The 18472-nt window shown below is 42.7% G+C and overlaps 1 protein-coding gene across 6 annotated transcripts in view; it reads left to right on the top strand.

The window, feature by feature from the left end:
- Positions 1-7680: 7680 nt before the first annotated feature.
- REPS1 (RALBP1 associated Eps domain containing 1) overlaps positions 7681-18472 on the top strand; it is an 83823-nt gene continuing 73031 nt past the window's right edge. For 2 of the 6 annotated variants that reach the window (XM_081829087.1, XM_081829082.1), the window contains exon 1: positions 7684-8427. In XM_081829087.1, coding sequence (XP_081685213.1) covers positions 8275-8427 — 153 coding nt within the window. In that variant the 5' untranslated portion in view covers positions 7684-8274. Of the gene's footprint in view, positions 8428-18472 lie in introns of all 6 variants that reach the window. The other 4 variants (XM_081829085.1, XM_081829084.1, XM_081829083.1 and 1 more) reach the window with 4 other exon arrangements.

The raw sequence follows: 18472 nt of genomic DNA, 5'->3' as shown, positions 1-18472 counted from the left end.
CGCACATGCTCTCTCTCTCTCTCAAATAAATAAAATCTTAAAAAAAAAGAAACACCATCTTCCTGTTTTCATAATTAATTTGCTTATGTAACATTTAATCCAATTATAACAATTACAATAATAAGTACAACAGGTTGGTAAGCACTAATTAAAACTCCACTTAATAGGAGCAGAAGTATGTGGGTGGCTTAAGCTAGTTTCCCCAGGAGACACACTGAAATGAAGATTTGGGTACAGGAAATTCATTGATAATTGTTGTCAGGAACAGCACACATACAGAAGTGAAGTGGAAAAAGCCCATAATTGGACAGAGGGAGATCTGCAATGTGCTAACAGTCCAGGGGCCAGCCAATTCCTGGAGGAGCTCTGGAGCTGAGATGGCTCTTCACGTTGTCTCAAAACAATGCCAGGACTGGGGCGCCTGGCTGGCTCAGTCGTTCAGCGTCTGCCTTCGGCTCAGGTCATGACCCCGGGGTCCTGGGATCGAGTCCTGCATCGGCTCCTTGCTCAGCGGGGAGCCTGCTTCTCCCTCTCCCTCTGCCTGTTTGTGCGTGCTCGCTCTCTCCCTCAAATAAATAAATAAAATCTTAAAAACAAAAAATAATGCAAGGACCTTTAGGCTCCTATATCCACTAACTAAAGTCCCGCCCCAGGACTTGGGGGTCACCTTAGGTGAGGAATCTTCCCTCTCCCAAGGGCCATTCCTGGCGAGGGATTCAGCTGTGAGCCCCTGACTCCCCAACATTCCTAACAGTTGAAAGAACAGTGTCTCAGTCCTGTGGGGTGGTAAATCTGGGGAGCATGCCCCAGCAACCACACAGTCCATACTGACACCACTCATTACTTCATGTAACGTAATTCTCCATAGGGGAACAATTCTTTTTTTTTTTTTTAAATTTATTTATTAGAGAGAGAGAGTGAGAGAGAGAGCACAAGAGGGGGTAGGGTTAGAGGGAGAAGCAGACTCCCCGCTGAGCAGGGAGCCCGATGTGGGACTCGATCCCGGGACTCTGGGATCATGACCTGAGCCGAAGGCAGTCGCTTAACCAACTGAGCCACCCAGGCGCCCCCATAGGGGAACAATTCTTACGGGTGTTGTTTCCCGTAAAGTTTTACAAGAGCAAGGTTAATGGAGCAAACTCTATCTGCCACCATTGCAGCTCATTCCAAGGCCACATCTGATATTCATTGTCTCCTCTCTACTTCTCATTCTAGATTCCTCTTGACCTCCGCTAACACCTCTGCACTCCCAGGTGTCTTAACCTCGTTAAGGTGACACAGACCTTCATCCCTAAGTGGTCTGAGTCCCCTGTCACCATACCCTTCTTGGACCGTGGAAGTTACACTTGTCCATTTATCACTAAAACTGAACAGAAGAGTACCAGGAGACACCCCAGTGCTTCTGGGTGTGAAACATATTCTTTCCTACTTCAGTTGTGTAAAATACGCACTGTTTTCTTCTGATTAGTAGGTTCAATTAACCTCCTAATATGTTGATTCTTTTCTTTTCTACTAATCTATTGGCAGGAGGTGCCCTAAGTGACCGGACAGCATTTATAGCTCCAAGTTTGGTGGGACTCATAATAAGCTTCCTCGTGGAGGCACTCCCCTTTGAGAACCAGGACCTCCAGAAGCTCAAAACCTAGAATTGAGAGGATGAGAAGTGCAAACTCCCCCAAGTAGGTTGCTGAGGGCAAAGGCAAATGGGGGCCAGTTGGACTTCTACCCATTGGTTTCATATCCCACGTAGTCAGGCTACCTTCTGGAGATGTGGTAATATAGCAGGCCGTTGATTTAGTGTGCATACTGCATCCTGGAGTACAAGGTTCCATATTTACATAGTATCATCTCCAAGCTGACACATCAACTGCACTTCAAAAGGCCATTCTATACTCGCTGACATCAGCAGCTTCTGGATGATGTGGTGTGTGAGGAGTCCAGTGGATCCTATAGTAATGCACTTGTATTACTGGAAAGTGAGTATCTCAGTCTGAAGTGATGTTACAAAGATTCTAGGTTGGTGATAAAAATGCTTAGACTCTCAGATAGCATTGCCAGCTGAGGCTCTGTAGACAGAAAAGCAAATTTATGTCCAAAATATGTTTGATTCCAGTAAAGATCAATCAACTTGTCACCAAGTGTCTGATCGGTCTCCCCTGAGGGATGCTGCTGCATCAGAAGTGGAACTTGGTGCTGAGCTGACACCAAGCTGAGCTGAGCTGAACTCAACTCTTGCTGGCAGGTGGACATTTGACCTTGGTAAGTGGAAACCCATCACGTGGGGCCCATGCATGCCTTCCATTGCTGCCATAGTAGCTGTTCGGTTCCCGAGCCAGTGTGGCAACACCAGGGTGGCTGCTTGCCGAGGTCACCTGGCATCAACTAGCCAGGCCATTTTGTCCACTGGGGTGTCATGTGCCTCCTCCATAGTGGATGTTTTCCGGTGGGCGTCAGCACAAAATACAAAGATATTCACACTTCACGCCCCTTCCGTAGGTTCAACCACATGCTTTTCCCTTAGACCGCCTCCTTCCTGATCTTCCAAACTGCTTTCTTCCACGTCCCTGCCCTATCAGCTTAACCATTTGCCACTCTTCATGGGTTTAATGTATATTCTTATCTTGGGCAATCTCTCTTACACAAAGTTAATGACGAGGTGCACTAAATGAAACTCTCTCCAATGGATTTCCCCTCACTAACGTCTTTTACGATCACCCCTGAGTTGGACTAACAATCCTATTCTGTGAAAAATAAAAAGGCAAGCCACAGACTGTAGAAAATACCAGCAAATAATGTATCTGACTAAGGCTTGTATCAAAAATGTACAAAGAATTTTCAAAACTCGACAATAAGAAAACAAACAACCCAATAAAAAACGGGAGAAGTCTTAAATAGCACTTCACCAGAGAAGATATTCAGATGGCAAATATGCACATGAAAAATGCTCAATATCATTCATCACTGGGGAAATGCAACTTAAAATCACAGTGAGAAACCACTACGCACTCATTAGAATGATGTTAGAATAGTTTGTGAGGATATAGAGAAACTAAAATCTGTACATTGTTTGTGGGAAGGCAAAGTAGCATAGCCATTTTGGAAAAGAGTTGGGCATCTTTTAAAGTTAAACATAGGGGCGCCTGGGTGGCTCCGTTGTTAAGCATCTGCCTTCGGCTCAGGTCATGATTCCAGGGTCCTGGGATCGAGCCCCGCATTGGGCTCCCTGCTTGGGGGGAAGCCTGCTTCTCCCTCTCCCACTCCCCCTGCTTGTGTTCCCTCTCTCGCCGTGTCCCTCTCTGTCAAATAAATAAATAAAAATTAAAAAAAATAAAGTTAAACATATACTTACCATATGACCCAACAATTCCACTCCCAGATATTTACCCAAGAAGAAAATGAAGACTTAAGTTTGCACAAAAAATTTACGTACATGTTTACAGCATCTTTATTAATAATCACCTAAAATTGGAAACACCCAAATGTCCTTCACTTGGTGAATAGATGAACAAACTATAATTATTCATACAACAGAATACTATTCAGCAATTTTTAAAAAATGAACCATTATAGAAGCAAGAACATGGAAGAATCTGAAATGCGTTATGTTACATGAAAAAATCAGATGCAAAAGGCTACCCACCACATAATTCCATATAGGACATTCTGGAAGAGGCGGAAGTGTAGAAGTAGAAAACAAATCAGTGGTTGCCAGGGGCTGAGGGTGGAGGCAGAGGTGAGTAAAAAGGGGCAGCACAAAGGAATTTTGGGGGGATCACAGAGTGGCCCTGCATCTTGATGTTGGTGGTGGGTCACGACTATATGCATTTGTCAAAAGTCATAGAACTGTATACCAGAAACAATGGATTTTATTGTATACAGTTTATTTTAAAAAGCCTAGAGATTTGGGGGTGCCTGGGTGGCTCAGTCGTTAAGCATCTGCCTTTGGCTCAGGTCATAATCCCAGGGTCCTGGGATCGAGCCCAGCATCAGGAGCCCTGCTTGGCGGAAAGCCTGCTTCTTCCTCTCCCACTCCCCCTGCCTGTGTTCCCTCTCTCGCTGTGTCTCTGTCAAATAAATAAATAAAATCTTTAAAAAAAATAAAAAATAAAAGCCTAGAGATTTCCAGTTAAATATCAGTTGATGCATTTGCTGGCAATAATCAACTATTTGATCTTTCCCTGAAAACCAGCATCTTTAAATTTACAGCTATATAATATAGACCATCTGTTTTAAAATAGCTTTCTTATGATGTCACTTTTTAAAATTGATATGTCTAGAAATGTATACTAGGAAAAAAATTAGACGACTTCAAAGAGCATGTGTTAAATTGTATTTTTTTTTTCCCCTTTCATAGCTGGAAACACACAATTAAGGGACAGATATAGAGAAAAATCTCTTTCATTTGTGAAACTGTCAAACTCTCCAGCACCAAACCCACCCAGAATACAGCAGGAGGCTGAGAACACAGCCTCCCCGCCGAGCAGGGCCCCCCGTGTTTATGAGCGCCTGACTCCGTGGGGAGTACGTGTCTGGGGGGACTCTCACACAACCACCGGGCTCCTCACAAGGTGAATGATGTTAGGACTCCTTCACGAGCCTGGGGACTGGGTCTGGGGCTGAGACACTGGTTGCTGGCAATAGGGCCCATTTCGTTGCTTCTTAGTAAACCCTTACGGGGGGGGCTTGACCTTGTTCATGTGGTACATGTGCCCTTTTGTCCTCTGCTTGTTCTTGCTCATCAACAGGAAAAGTCCCACTCTGTATCCTATTACATTAGGAAGGCCTCACAGAGCAATGGGACCACAGAAAGAGTCCTCCTCAACATCCCGTAACTCCCATGTTGTGGCCAATTCAAGGTTAGCATTTGGCAAGGGTAGGGGGGAAGGGCAATGCATGAGGGAATCCAGGGCGCTAGTTGGGTGTCCTTGACGTGACATGACTATGAGGTCCCTAGATGGATGATCTCAAGGACAAGATCATGCAGTTTGTTTTACACTGGCCCAAGATGCTCAAAGTACACCTTGAATGCATGAAATATGTGTTGGGATTGGGAGAGAAGAACCTACAGGTGATAAGGACCAGGTTTATTCAAGGCACGGGAAGTGAGAGTAAAAGAAGAGCACCTTATGGACTGAGAAGGAAATCTTAGAATCCCAGAACTTGGAACGGAGACAATCCTGTAAGTATTTTAGGTTGCTAAAGAGGAGTAGGTTTGGAGGTTGCTGGAGTTAAGGGAGCCAAATCAGGAGATCAGGGTACTGATTGGCTCATCACATCATTAGTTCATTTGTTCATGCATTCATACAACAAATAGTTCTTGGTGAGCATTTGTGCCAGATATTAGGCGTTGGAGCCATGGCAATGAGCAAATATTTTCTGGTAAATACAGGGATGGTAGTTGGGGAGACTTAATAAGCAAGTAAGAAAAGCTCTGTAAGACAGCAATTTCAGAGTTGAGATTTCCTAGATTTTGAATCCCAGATCCAGGCACTTAATAATAATGTGACTTATAAGTTATTTAACTGATTTGTGCCTCAGTTTCCTCATTTGTCCAATAAAAATATTAAGTGCCTACTTCATAGGATTGTTGTGATTAATGTGGTAATTAGCGTAAAGTTTTAGAACAGTGCCTGAAACATAGTAAGCACTCAATAACTATTAGATATTAAAAATGTAAACAGATGTATACTTTATGTCAGGTAGTGAAAAGGACTATAAAGAAAAATAATTCAGAGAGGGGGATAGAGCATGGTGGTAGGCTGTTTTGGATCAGCTGTTGAGAGGAAGTTCTCTCTGGAGAAGAGACATATGAACAAGGACCTCAATGGTGTGAGAGAACAAGCCACACAAAGGTCTGTGGGAAGAGTATTTCAGGTAGCAGGAACAAAGGCCCTGGGGCAGGAAAGACCTTTAAGGCCTAGGAAAGGTGGTGGAGAAAAATATGCTGAAGACAATTTTTTTTTTTTTAAGATTTTATTAATTTATTTGCGGGGGCAGAGGGAGGGGGAGAAGCAGACTCCCTGCTGAGCAGGTAGCCCAATGCCAGGCTCGATTCTGGGACTCCGAGATCATGACCTGAGCCAAAGGCAGCCGCTTAACCGATTGCACTACTCAGGCCCTCTGCTGAAGACAATTGTGATCCAATCCCTACCCCATTGTGCTCCTCCTATCTACACCTTTGGAAGACAAGCCGTCTGTGAGGCTCTGGTCACCTACAGCAGATCCTCTGTACAGGTATGTGAGATGTCTTTGTGACAATTGAAAGTTTTAGAGATAGAGCAACTTCAGCTTAATGGCATGTCGTGTATGTATATATATCTACCATATCTATCTATCTATCTATCTATATGGCATGTCGTGTATATATATATATATATCTACCTAAAATGCTACTGGTCAAGGTAGAAAGTATTTACAGCTCCATGGTCATATGTCTCTGTGTGTGTATCTATCTATCTATATTTTAAACAAAGGTAAAAAATTATTTAAAATAAAATATTTTAAAGAAAAGTAATAAAGGTAATAAATTCCTATAACTATGTATTAACATCCCATTAAGACCTGGAGTAAAGGAGTAAAATGAATAAAGATTGACACTAAGTGGCACAAATAAGACTATAAATAGCTTCATGTGAATTAAGATTTTTGTCTCCAAATGAGACAGGGCAGGTTTTGCTGCCAAAGTGCTGAAAAAAAAAAAAATTGGGGGGTTTTCAGTGCTTTTTGATTCTGGAATTACAAGTAAAGGATTGGGAACCTGTAATGATTTCCTCCCATGATTTCCTCGCAGGCGGCGGCGCGCCGAGCCCAGCCGGGCCCCCCGTTTACAGGATCAGAACTCTAGGGAGCAAAAGGCAGAAGACAAAATAAAAACCCAAATGGAAAAATCTGTGTCACAAAAACCTTAGCCACTATTTTTGAAGTATTTCCTATTTGCTAAGTATAAACTCTTCAGATGTTCTACTTGAGCCATCTTACACCTCTCCTCTCTCAGGTAGGTGCCGATCAGAAGAGTGCATGATTTTTGTAAAGGAGGAAGTTTAGAGTGGCAAGGAGCCCCTGAGGTCAGCCCAGGGCCCACACGGGGTTACACAGTTGATAGTATATATTTATGGTGCTATGTTCCCGGTGACCAGGACGACCTTGTACATAGAAGAAAACTTTGCCAGTTTTTCCCTCTATTCGGCAAATTTTGTTTCTCAGGTAAACATGTTTTGGAACAAGAGTGGGAGTTAAGCCTCAATGTTAGTGTCAGTATGAGAGTTCCCAGATAGATTGAATCTTCATAGCTCTTTGGAGCACGTAGAAATATTGCATTTATCCTCAGTAACATCTGACATCTAGAAGGTACAGATACAATAGTAATAACCTGAACAATGTTCCTCTTTCAGTGAATGTTTATTAAACCTTTAGTGTCAGAAGCTTTGAAACAATCTAAACAGCAACGGTTGTGTTAAGTTGTCTTGGTGTTAAAATGAGCTGCTGCTGTGGACCCCTAGTTCTCACGTCCGCGGGGTCCCAGCTCCTCCTCCCGGGGCTGGGGGCCGCTCGGCCCTCCGCCGCGGGGCTCCGGCCACCAGGGGGCGCTGCGGCCCCCTCTCCCGGGAGCGGCCGAGCCAGCCCGGTGGGTGTTTCTCTCCCTCTCGCGCTCTCTCCTCCCGGCCTCACATCCGGGTCTGGAGCGCGGCCGCCGCTGTCAGTGTTGGTGCGGGCGCGTCGGGGGCCGGGCCGGGGCGCAGTAAATGGCGGCGGAGGGAGGCGGAGCGGCGGCCACGCTCAGCTCAGAGCCCCCGAAACTTTAGACGCGAAGCCCCACAACTTTCCGGGAAGTGCCGCCGCTCCGGGGGCGTGGACGGAAGGGGAAGCCGAGGCGGGAAGTCTGGGGGGAAGCGGCGGGGAACCGGGGAGACTCGAACCCGCGGCGGGGGCGGTGGCGGAGTCCGCCCGTGCCTCGCGCCGCCTCGGCCCCCGCCTCCTTCCCCACGCCCTCCCCTCGGCCGCGGAGCCGGAGCCGGAGCCGCGCGCCGAGCCGAGCCCGGCACTGCGCGGGGCCTCGCAGGCGGCGGCGCGCCGAGCCCAGCCGGGCCCCCTCGCGACCTCCGGGCCCTGTTGCTCGGGCGCCCCCCGCGCGCGTGAGGCCGGGGTTGGGGCTCCCCGCGGCTTCGCGGGGCTAGGAGGAAGCCGGGTCGCGCGCAGCCCCCGCCGTCCCAGGGTCGTGGGGCCAGGTCCCGGGTCTTGCATGCGGGGCGGGGCGGCCGTGAGCCGGAGGCGAAGATGGAAGGCTTAACGCTGAGCGATGCGGAGCAGAAATACTACTCGGATCTCTTCTCCTACTGCGACATCGAGAGCACCAAGAAGGTGGCGGCCAACGGGCGGGTGCTGGAGCTATTCCGGGCCGCGCAGCTGCCCAACGACGTGGTCCTCCAGGTAACGCCGCCGCCCTCGCCTCTGGACGCGTCCCGGGCTCTACCGGACGCCGACCGGTCGCTTCCCGGCGGCTCCGGCCTCCAGCTGCCCGTCTCCGGGGGTGGGGGGTGGGGGTGGGCGCTGTTTTCAGCAGCGCCGGCGGTGGGCTTGTGCCCCCGGGCTGGGGCCGCAGGTGCCCGGGCGGCCCGGATTCGCGCCGCGGTCGAGGGGGAGGGGTCGCTGCTAGAGGACAAAAGTCATGCAGGGATACGGTGGGGGTTGGGGGGCGGAGGTCTGTGTATTAATCTCTGAAGAGCCTGAGTTCAGTATCTCTCGGCTGCGCCTCAGAATCTGTTTTTCAGTACTGGAAGAGCAACTTCAGATGAAGGATCTTGGATTGCGACCATGTCTTTGAATCCTAGATCCTGGTATATAACATAACTTCGGATCCTGCAGGGTAGTAAAGTTATCGGTATAGGTAAAAAGACGCCACAAAGTGGGTTTTGTAGGAATCGAAGAAGCAGTTTTCTTAAGGAAGCTTGAATTTTTGGGGAGATCAAAAATTTGAATTTATAGCTAGTAGTTTGCAAGTAGATATGTATGAAAAGAACTTGTAATTAACTATAGAACCTGTGGCTGATGTAGACTGGACAGTTTTCGATTGGCATTCGGTAACATTTGGTGGAACTCGTGGGTTCGGGTTGGGAGGTACGTACTGAGTAGCTGAAGTCAAACGTGCGTATTTGCCTCAGTCAGATCTGTAGCACTAGAGGAGCACGCCCAGTAAATTTTAAGCTTTCTCTATCACATCTGTTTTTAAAATAGGTTTCCTAGAAGTTCTTATCTAATGTATGTGGTGAACATTATTGGTACTCTGTTTAATGATTCATAGTTGCTAGTCTGTCTGAACAGCGTATCAGGAGCAGGTTTTAAGCTTTCATCTTTATGATGATCCAAGCCACTTACCCACATCTCCAAAACTTAAAGCCATATGCGTGGGTATAATGTAGTATACTGCAGAGAGCACTGAATCAGGAGTTTTGAGGCCTGGGTCTTTAACCCCATTTTGTTGTTCACTAGCAGTGGGACTTTGGCCCAGGCACTTCCACTCTTCAAGTGTAAATGTGCTCATCTAAAGAATGAGAGTCAGGTTCCTTCTAACAAAAATTCTGGAAGTATAAAAATGTCCACAAAGGTCTCTGTTTTAGAAGTTGCCTGTGCATTAGCTATGACTAAGTCGAACGAGTTCTGTCTTTTTGCATAATCTTGTGTGTTTTATATTGCTTTTTTAAAAATCTTGGGAGGAAAAGTTGGGTGTCTTAGATATGAAGAGCTAGGAGTCTCAAATTCATGCTGTTGTAAAGGGACAAAAATTAAATATTTTAGGCTTTGCTGGCCACAAACAGTGTCTCTCCAATATTCTTTGTTTTTGTTTTTGCCACCCTTTAAAAATGTAAAAACCGTTCTTAACTCAGGGGATATGAAACAGGGCCTATAGTTTGCTGACCCTGGCCGAGGAATGGTGGTGGCAGCGTGGGGTCCCATGCTCACCTCATATGGCTTTGGAGTTAGACTTTTAGAGGTCTGGTCATAACATGCTCATTAATGCTATTGCCCTTTTTTGTAGCAATAGCAAAACATACTTTCAAGTCATTTAGGAACTACAATTAAGGCAGAACTTCCCAAGTTTTATTTCGGTTTATGTTTTTGGGGTGGGGGGAGATGAAATAAACTGACTTTCGTATTTTTTTTTTTCTTTTGGTGCCGGAAGACTTTTGGACTTTTAGTGTATTTTTTAGGATAGACAAATGAGCATTAATTAACCTTTGCTTGAAATATGTTTAATCAAGTTATTTTTACGTTTTGCTCAGTTTTATTAACATTCAAAAATAAATTTCGGTTGCCTTTCAGTATAAAGAAAGGGCTTAAATAGCAGAAATATTCAGGATTCAGTTACAAGTTAGAAGCTGTCGGAGCTTGCTGAAGCAGAACTCTTACAGTAATATGTACCAAATAGTATTTTGGGTATCTTGAAGGCAGTTTACATAAAAATCGGTCTAAGACATAAAATGTGAGACAAAAAGGGACTACAGATTTAGTTCTCTTAAGAGAGTTTGGGATTGTCTGAAAACACAGCCACCTGTTGCTTTCTAAGTGGGAAACATTTGGGTCAACTCGAATATATTGAGTTAGCTACTTAACTGGCGTAGGCATTTGCAGGGCATCGAAAGAGGAGTAAGAATCTCTCCAGGACTTTGTAAACTATAGGGATACACATGTGTAACATAAAGCACCATGTGAATGTGTAGGAGAGGGTTAGGGTTGACTTAATTGAGATGGACTTTAAATTAGTTTGGAGGGAGGGCAGTGGGATGGAGGACTTCCCGACAGAAAAAAAGACATGACAAAAGGTAGAAAGTGTAGGAGCCTTTTCAAGTAGTAGCAGATTGTTAGGTTTTGCTGAAGCTGGAGTATGTCTTGGGGACAATGGAACATAGAGTTAGAAAGAGACCACGTTATATTAAGAAAGACCCTAAAGAAAACACAGAAGATTTCATATTTCAGTAGGCAATGGAGACTCATTGTTGGTTTTTGACCTAGAGTGAGGAAGAGGAGAGTTGGGGGAAACAGGCTAGTGCGGTGGTCTGGAACAGATGCTGGGTAATGGGCATCCAAACCCGGGTGACAGCTGTAGAATAGGAAACAGATCTGGATGAACAGGTCAGGTCTGAGTTACTGAAGGGCTGCTGGGTAGACACTATGTGAGGTGCTTTGTTGGATAATGTTTAGTTGAGGCCAGATTATCAAGGCTGGGTGGAGAGCTTTGAACTAATTGTAAAGGTAACAGGGAGGTGTAGTTTAAGAGAAATGACTCATAAAAGCTGTGCTTTACAAGACCTTTAGGAGATCAGTGCAACAGGAGTTAGAGGGAAGAAGCTGGAGATGAATTTGGGGACCCATTCTCTGTTGCATGTATGAAGTGGTGAGGAACTGGGTCATGGTGCTCAGAGGCAGGAGTGGGGGGCATCATGTGGGAAGGATGATTTTGCCTCCCCGGGGCGTTTGGCACTGTCTGGAAACCTTTTTCGTTGTCATAACTTGCAGGGAAGGAGCAGTTCTACTGGCATCTAGGGGAGAGAGGCCAGCGATGCCGCTAAACATCCTGCAATGCACAGGACAGCCCCTACAACGAAGATTTATCTGGGCCCAAATGTCAGTCAGTGGTGCTGAGATTGAGAAATCCTCACCGGACTCTGGCGGTAACAGCGGGACCAAAAATGAGGCTAGAAATTATGAAGGTAGACTTGATGGGCCTGGGTTACCTGGTGATATTTACAGGAGGGAAGAATAGAGCAAGGATTGGTCTCTCTTGGACACCACTCACCACTTAGAAAAGGGGCAGGAAGAGAGTCCAATTTTAAAAAAGATACTGGCAAGTTTGATTTCTGGCATTTTGAGATGGCAGTGGAAGTCTCTAGGAGATAGTTGGAAACTCATGGACATTTGTCCACACCGAGTATTTGTTATGACAGTGAAATTCAGTTATTTGGGTCTCTTCCTCTGCCTTTCTCACCTAAGTATCTCAGGGGTAGGGGAGGCCAGCTTCTTACACTGGGAGCGTGCATGTACACATCAGGGCTTTGACTGATTTAGTAGTTTTCAGCATTTGTTAATGAAAGTCATGAGAAGGCTGAGTCATCTGGGGGAATGAGTAGAGAGAACAAAGAACAGAGGGCCCAGAACTGAAGGAGGAAGGAGCTGGTATATATTGAGTGCGTGTTATGTTCCTTTTACTGGGAAGTCATCTTCATGCAAGAACTCACTTGATCCTTACAAGAACCCGGTGAAGTGGGTGTTGTTTTTATTTATTAACTGGGAATGTGATAGGCAGAGAAGTTAAATAATTTGTTAGTGAATAAAGCATCTCTCCTTTACCATTATTCCTTGCTACCTTTCAGCTTTTTCCTACTTTCACTCTTCATGTGATTGGTTTGCCCATAGTTCTTCTGAAGAATAGAGATTTAAGATTGTTTGATTTTGAGTTATGTATGGATTTCCTTCATTGCATAGTGAATAGTTTTATGTATGATGCTGCCTTGAGACACAGCCACTTAAGAGAAATAGGAAGATTCTTGTAGTTGATATCCTGTGCACACAGAGACACTTATATTACAACTGTCAGACAGGCATCTTAAAGTATACTCATTACACTGGTTTTGGAATAGTAGAGTAAGACTTGTGCTGAGTTTAAGGGTTTGTTTTTGGAGACAGTGTGTCAGTAGACAAAGTGAATGAGCTAAAGCTTTATGGAATTATGCTCCACAACAGAGAGGAACAGGACTGGGTGGAGAAAAATTTGGCTCATAGGATTTAATCATGAGGAATTTTGCTCTTTGCTGAGCAAAAAATATTTATTGGCTTAAAAATCAGAAGTAATTTTTTTTTAAGATTATGGAAGGTATGCTACTACACTAATGATTATGTTTTCTTAGCTTTTACTTAAAGCCTCTATTTTGGGAAATGTTTAAAACTTCATATAGACTTTGAGTGCATAATAGCTTGATAAAAGGTTCTAGTACTAACAGTTCTTTCATTGAAGGTTATAACCAGTGTACCTCCACTCACCCCTAAAAGCTTGGATATGTTAGGTCATTGGTGTTGAACAACATCTCAGTAGAATATTTGAATAACAAGTTAATTTAATGGGTGAAAAATGACAACAATGAAATATAAACCATTTTGTCTTTCTCTTGAATTTGTTCAATTATAATCTACTCATTAGTGATAATATTAAAATAGGGAAGCAGAGCCTCATTTGTTCGTTGAAGTTATAAATTTAATACAAGTAAATGTCAGGTTTGTTATTCTGGAGTAGTAATTTCTTTTTTATTTGTCATTTCTGAATCACTAAAATAATTACAACAAACTACAAAACTAATCTTGCCTTAATCAAACATTTTCTATACACAATTGAAAAACATATCATACTGTTTGTGAGAGAAGTCATACTTAATGGCTTTCATATTTACTTTTTAAATTTCTTTTTCCTATATCATATCATACTAGTTTTAGTCTTTTGTTTTTCTTTTTAAATTAATGACCTAGAGTTAGAGTCTCAGTATTTGGGGAACTCATGCTCAGCATTTTGATGGAGCTGTTAAGAGAGAGACTGGTAATAAGGAGCACTAAACATGGGAGGCAAGTTTCAGTCCTGTCTTTAGCTAGCCTTGTGACCTTGAACACATCACCTAATGTCTTGGATTTTCGTTCTCACAGCCTGAAGTGATTGGATTGGGTTTTTCAAATAAATGTGTTAATAGTGTCGAAATGGCCCCTCTAGCCAGCCACACTTAAGAACATAGCACAGTCTTGAAATTAGTTGCTTCACAGTTTTAACACATTGATTTGTAACATTCTTTTGGAGATTTGAGGAGAACTTCAGCCTGGAATGCTGAAGTGACTCTCTCTCTCTCTACACACACACACACACACACACACACACACACACAGGAACTAATGAAAGGGCTGTAAGGTCTGTGGTTCCTAATTCTTCAGATATTTGGCAGTGAAAATTTGAAATGGGTGATAAGACATGGCATTTCTCATCTTTTCCTTCATATATGTTTCATTTTCTGTAGCCTTTCCTGTGATAGATATATCTTTATTCATCTTTTCCCTCCTTTACTTCTATATAAAGAATCTATGTCTGACAGGTTTCATATATAGGCATGACATAAAAGTCAGGATGTAATAAGAACTTTGGCTCAGAAATCTTTTTTTAAGTTCATACCATCCACTAAGTTTCATTGAGATTTAGTAAATTATAGGACTTAGGCCTTTAAAAAATACTATATAAAATAACTATATTTTAAGATTTTATTTATTTGAGAGAACGAGAGAGAGAACACGAGCAGTGGGGAAAGACAGAGGGAGAGGGAGAAGCACACTCCCTGCTGTGCAGGGAGCCCGATGCGGGGCTCGATCCAGGATCCAGGATCATGACGTGAGCTGAAGGCAGACACTTAACTGACTGAGCCATTCAGGCACCCCCAAAATACTGTATCTTTTCTTCATTTTGTTTCAAGAACTAACTTTATGTTGAATTTGAGTCTACCTTGTTAAATGATGAAGCCAGAATTTATCAGATTGTGTATCTTCTAACTCTTTTGGATTGCAGTTTCCTTTGAAATTCTGGTGCACATACTAGACATCTGCTTAGAAAACACAGTTCACAAAATTGTGCATATAGTTTGAGGTTGCTAGCCTTCCTCCAGTTTAGTCAGGCTTATCCCATGTACCTCTACATTAAGAAAGTTTTGAGGAAGAGCAGACCTGTGAAGTGCTAAACATAATGTCTTTCTTAAGTTAGTTTTGTATATTTTCATGAATACTTCTTGATGGCTACTATTTATATTCAGGCAAGTATGTGTATGTGTGTGTGTATGTGTATATATATATATATATATATATATATATGTGTGTGTGTGTGTGTGGTAAAAAATCAGAAATCTTTCCTGCCTTCATAGATTATGTTAATGTTAAGAAGGAAAAGAACTGTGTACATTGAGAATCATTGCAGACTCCAAGGACCTACTTAGTTGTAAGGGAAGGTTCCTATGAGAAGACATGGACAGAGATAAGGGAGTGAGAATGAGATGTTTCACAAAGAGGGAAAGCATGTGAAGGGCCTGAAGCTTGAAGAACTTAATGTGTTTGAGGAAATGAAAAGCTAGAGCACCTTGTTGGGGGGGATGGACATGGTAGGGACCACATACTGCAGGACCTTGTACATAGCAATAAGGAGTTTGGATTTGAAAAAATGAACAGTTTTTAGTAAGGGAATAGCATCATCTGAATTACGTTTTTTAAAGATTACCCTGCCATGTAGAGAAGAGAATACCAGGGCAAACAGAAACAGATTGGCCAGTGGATATGCAGTAGCTCAGAGAGGAGATAATAATGGCTTAGATTAGTGAGGTGGCAGTGGGATTGAGAAGAGTGGACATATTTGAGATATTTTGAGGCAACAAAAATAGGAGGACATGATAATGGATTGGATACGGAACATAAGGGAGAAGGGAGAACTCAGAGATATTGCTGGAAGTCACCATTATTGGATGGCTGAAGAGGTTTTGTTTTGTTTTGTTTTTGCTTTTGTCAGTCATAGGTTCTCAGAATCCTGTAAGATTGTCAGGTAGGCCTCTACCAGGGAGGATCAAAGATACTTGGCTTGGAGATGTCAATTTCAAGATTATAAATGTATTATTAGTGATACTTAAAAGCCATGAAAACAGATGAAATTAGGGAGGAAGAGAAGGAAGAGACTATAGAGAGGAAAGAAGGATTGACTAGAAATAGAACCCTGAGGAGTGCAGCATATTTCTAAGTTGGGTAAACTGGAAGGCCTCTAGGAAGGAGGCTAAGAAGGACAGTCAGAGTGGTTATAGGGAAATTGGGAATGTATATTGGATGATGTCATGGATCCTAAGTAATGCAAGTATTTCAAGAAAAGAATAGTTAACTGTATTGAGTTTGGCTGAGAAGTTGAGAAGATGTGGGCAGAAATATGGCCATTGGTTTGGTAGTCTAAAGGTCATCAGTAACTTTAATGAGCCAGTTTCATGGACTGGCAGAGGTGGAAGCCAGATTTGAGTGACTTGAGGGATACCTGAAGGCCCAGGAATTAGAGATAGGGTGTATAGATAGCTTTTTAAAGAAGTTTGCAGATGAAAGGAAATAGACATGGGGTAGAAGCTAGAGGTATATGAGGATATAAAGGAAGCCTTTTTTTTTGTTTATTTTTTGAGTATAAAAAATACTGCAGCATGATTTTAGTTGTTAGGATTAACAAGGGAAGAAAGGAGGATGAGGAGAGAGGGTATTGAAAAAGCAAGATTGTTCAGAATCCTGACTGGACAAGATGGTCTTAACAGAAGAGGGATCCCTTCCTCAATTTTGAAAGGGGAGAAGAAGGAAGAACCTGGATATAGAACCAAGTAGGTACATAGATTCAGTGGAGGAAAGTTAGGATATCCTAGCCTAACGGTTTCTACTTTTTTTTTTTTTACAAACTGAGGCAAGATGAACAGTTTAGTAGTGGGAACAATCTGAATATGGAAGTAGCAAAAAATCTATTTACAGTAGGCTCAACAAGAATAAATATTTAGGAATAAATTCAACAAAAGATGAGGCACCTAGCTGGCTCAGTTGGTACAGCATGCAACTCTTGATCTTGGGGTTGTAAGTTCCCTAGAGGAGCCAAAACAATTTTGAAAACAAATAAAATAGAAGATTTGCCCTACCTAATTTTAAAATTTACTATAATCTACAGTAATCAAGACAGTGTGATTGGTATAAGACTAATAAGCATGAGGGACGCCTGGGTGGCTCAGTTGGCTAAACGTCTGCCTTCGGCTTGGGTCATGATCCCAGGGTCCTGGGATCAAGTCCTGCGTCTGGCTCCTTGCTCAGTGGGGAGCCTGCTTCTCCCTCTGCCTGCCTCTCTCTCTCCCCCTCTCTCTGACTAATAAATAAAAATATTTTTTAAAAATGAAGTTGTTGCCCATCAGGAAAAAATTAAAAGACTAAGCATGAAAATTAATAGAACAGAAATGAGAGTCTAGAAATGAACCCTTAACATTTTATGATCACCTGGTTATTGAAAAAGTGCCAGGACAGTTTAATGGGGGAAGGGTAGTCTTCAACAAATGGTGCTGGGACAGTTAGATATCTGTATGTTTAAAAAAAATGGACTTGGACATATTATTGTATCTACTTCACACCATACACAAAAATTATCTCAAAGTAGATCATAGACTTAATTATAAAATCTAAAAGTAAAAAAAAAAAATCTAAAACTAAGAATTCTAGGAGACATTAGAGAAAATCTTTATGACCTTGTGTTAGGCAAAGTTCTTAGATGACACCAAAAGCATGAATCATAAAAGAAAATACAAATTAGACTTCATTAAAATGCTTAAAAACTTTAGCACTTCAGAGGTTACTTAAGAAAGTAAAAAGACAAGCCACAGATTGGCAGAAAGTAGTTGCGTATTACAAACATGGTAAAGGTCTTTAATCTAGAATATATATAAAAAAATTTTACTACCCAGTTATAAAGAAAAAAGCCCAATAAAAAATGAGCAAAAGATTTTAATAGATATTTCACCAAAGGAGACAGTATGAATGGCCAATAAGCATGTGAAAAGGTGTTCAACATTATTAGTCATTAAGGAAACGCAGATTAAACCACAATGATGCTGTCACACACCCACTGGAATGAGTATAATTAAAAAGACTGACATTACATGGTATTGTGGAAAAACTGGAGCCCTTATACACTGCTCTTGGAAATGTAAATGGTATAGCCATTTTGGAAAACAGTTTGGCTGTTTCTTAAAAAGTTACACATAAGCTTATCATATGAATTAGCAGTTCCACTCCTGGGGATCTACCCAAAAGAAATGAAAATGTGTACACACGAAGAATTGTAAATGTCTGTTAGTAGCATTATTTACAGCAGTCAAAAATTGGAAAACAATCCAGCTGTCCATCAAATGGTTAATGGATACACAAAATATGGTATATCCATGCAGTGAAATACAATTCTGTAACAAAAAGGAACAAATTACAAAATACTACAACAAAGATGAATGTCAAAAACATGATAAGTGATAGAAGCCAGATACAAAAGAGTACATATTGTGTGGTTGCATTTATACGAAATGTCTAGAAAAGGCTTATCTATACAGAATAGTGGTTACCTGAGGCCAGGGTAGGAGTGGAAACACTGGAGGAAAACATTTGGGGTGATGGTAAAGTTCTAACATTGGATTGTGGTGATGATGCACGACTCTATGAATTTTCTTTTTTTTTTTTTAAAGATTTTATTTATTTATTTGACAGAGAGAGACATAGTGAGAGCAGGAACACAAGCAGGGGGAGTGGGAGAGGGAGAAGCAGGCTTCCCGCGGAGCAGGGAGCCCGATGTGGGACTCGATCCCAGGACCCTGGGATCATGACCTGAGCTGAAGGCAGACGCTTAACGACTGAGCCACCCAGGCGC

This window comes from Leptonychotes weddellii, chromosome 8 (genome assembly GCF_054177405.1).
Source record: "Leptonychotes weddellii isolate Sample4059 chromosome 8, ASM5417740v2, whole genome shotgun sequence".
Lineage (NCBI taxonomy): Eukaryota > Metazoa > Chordata > Mammalia > Carnivora > Phocidae > Leptonychotes > Leptonychotes weddellii.
This window is presented reverse-complemented; position numbering and strand designations above follow the sequence as displayed.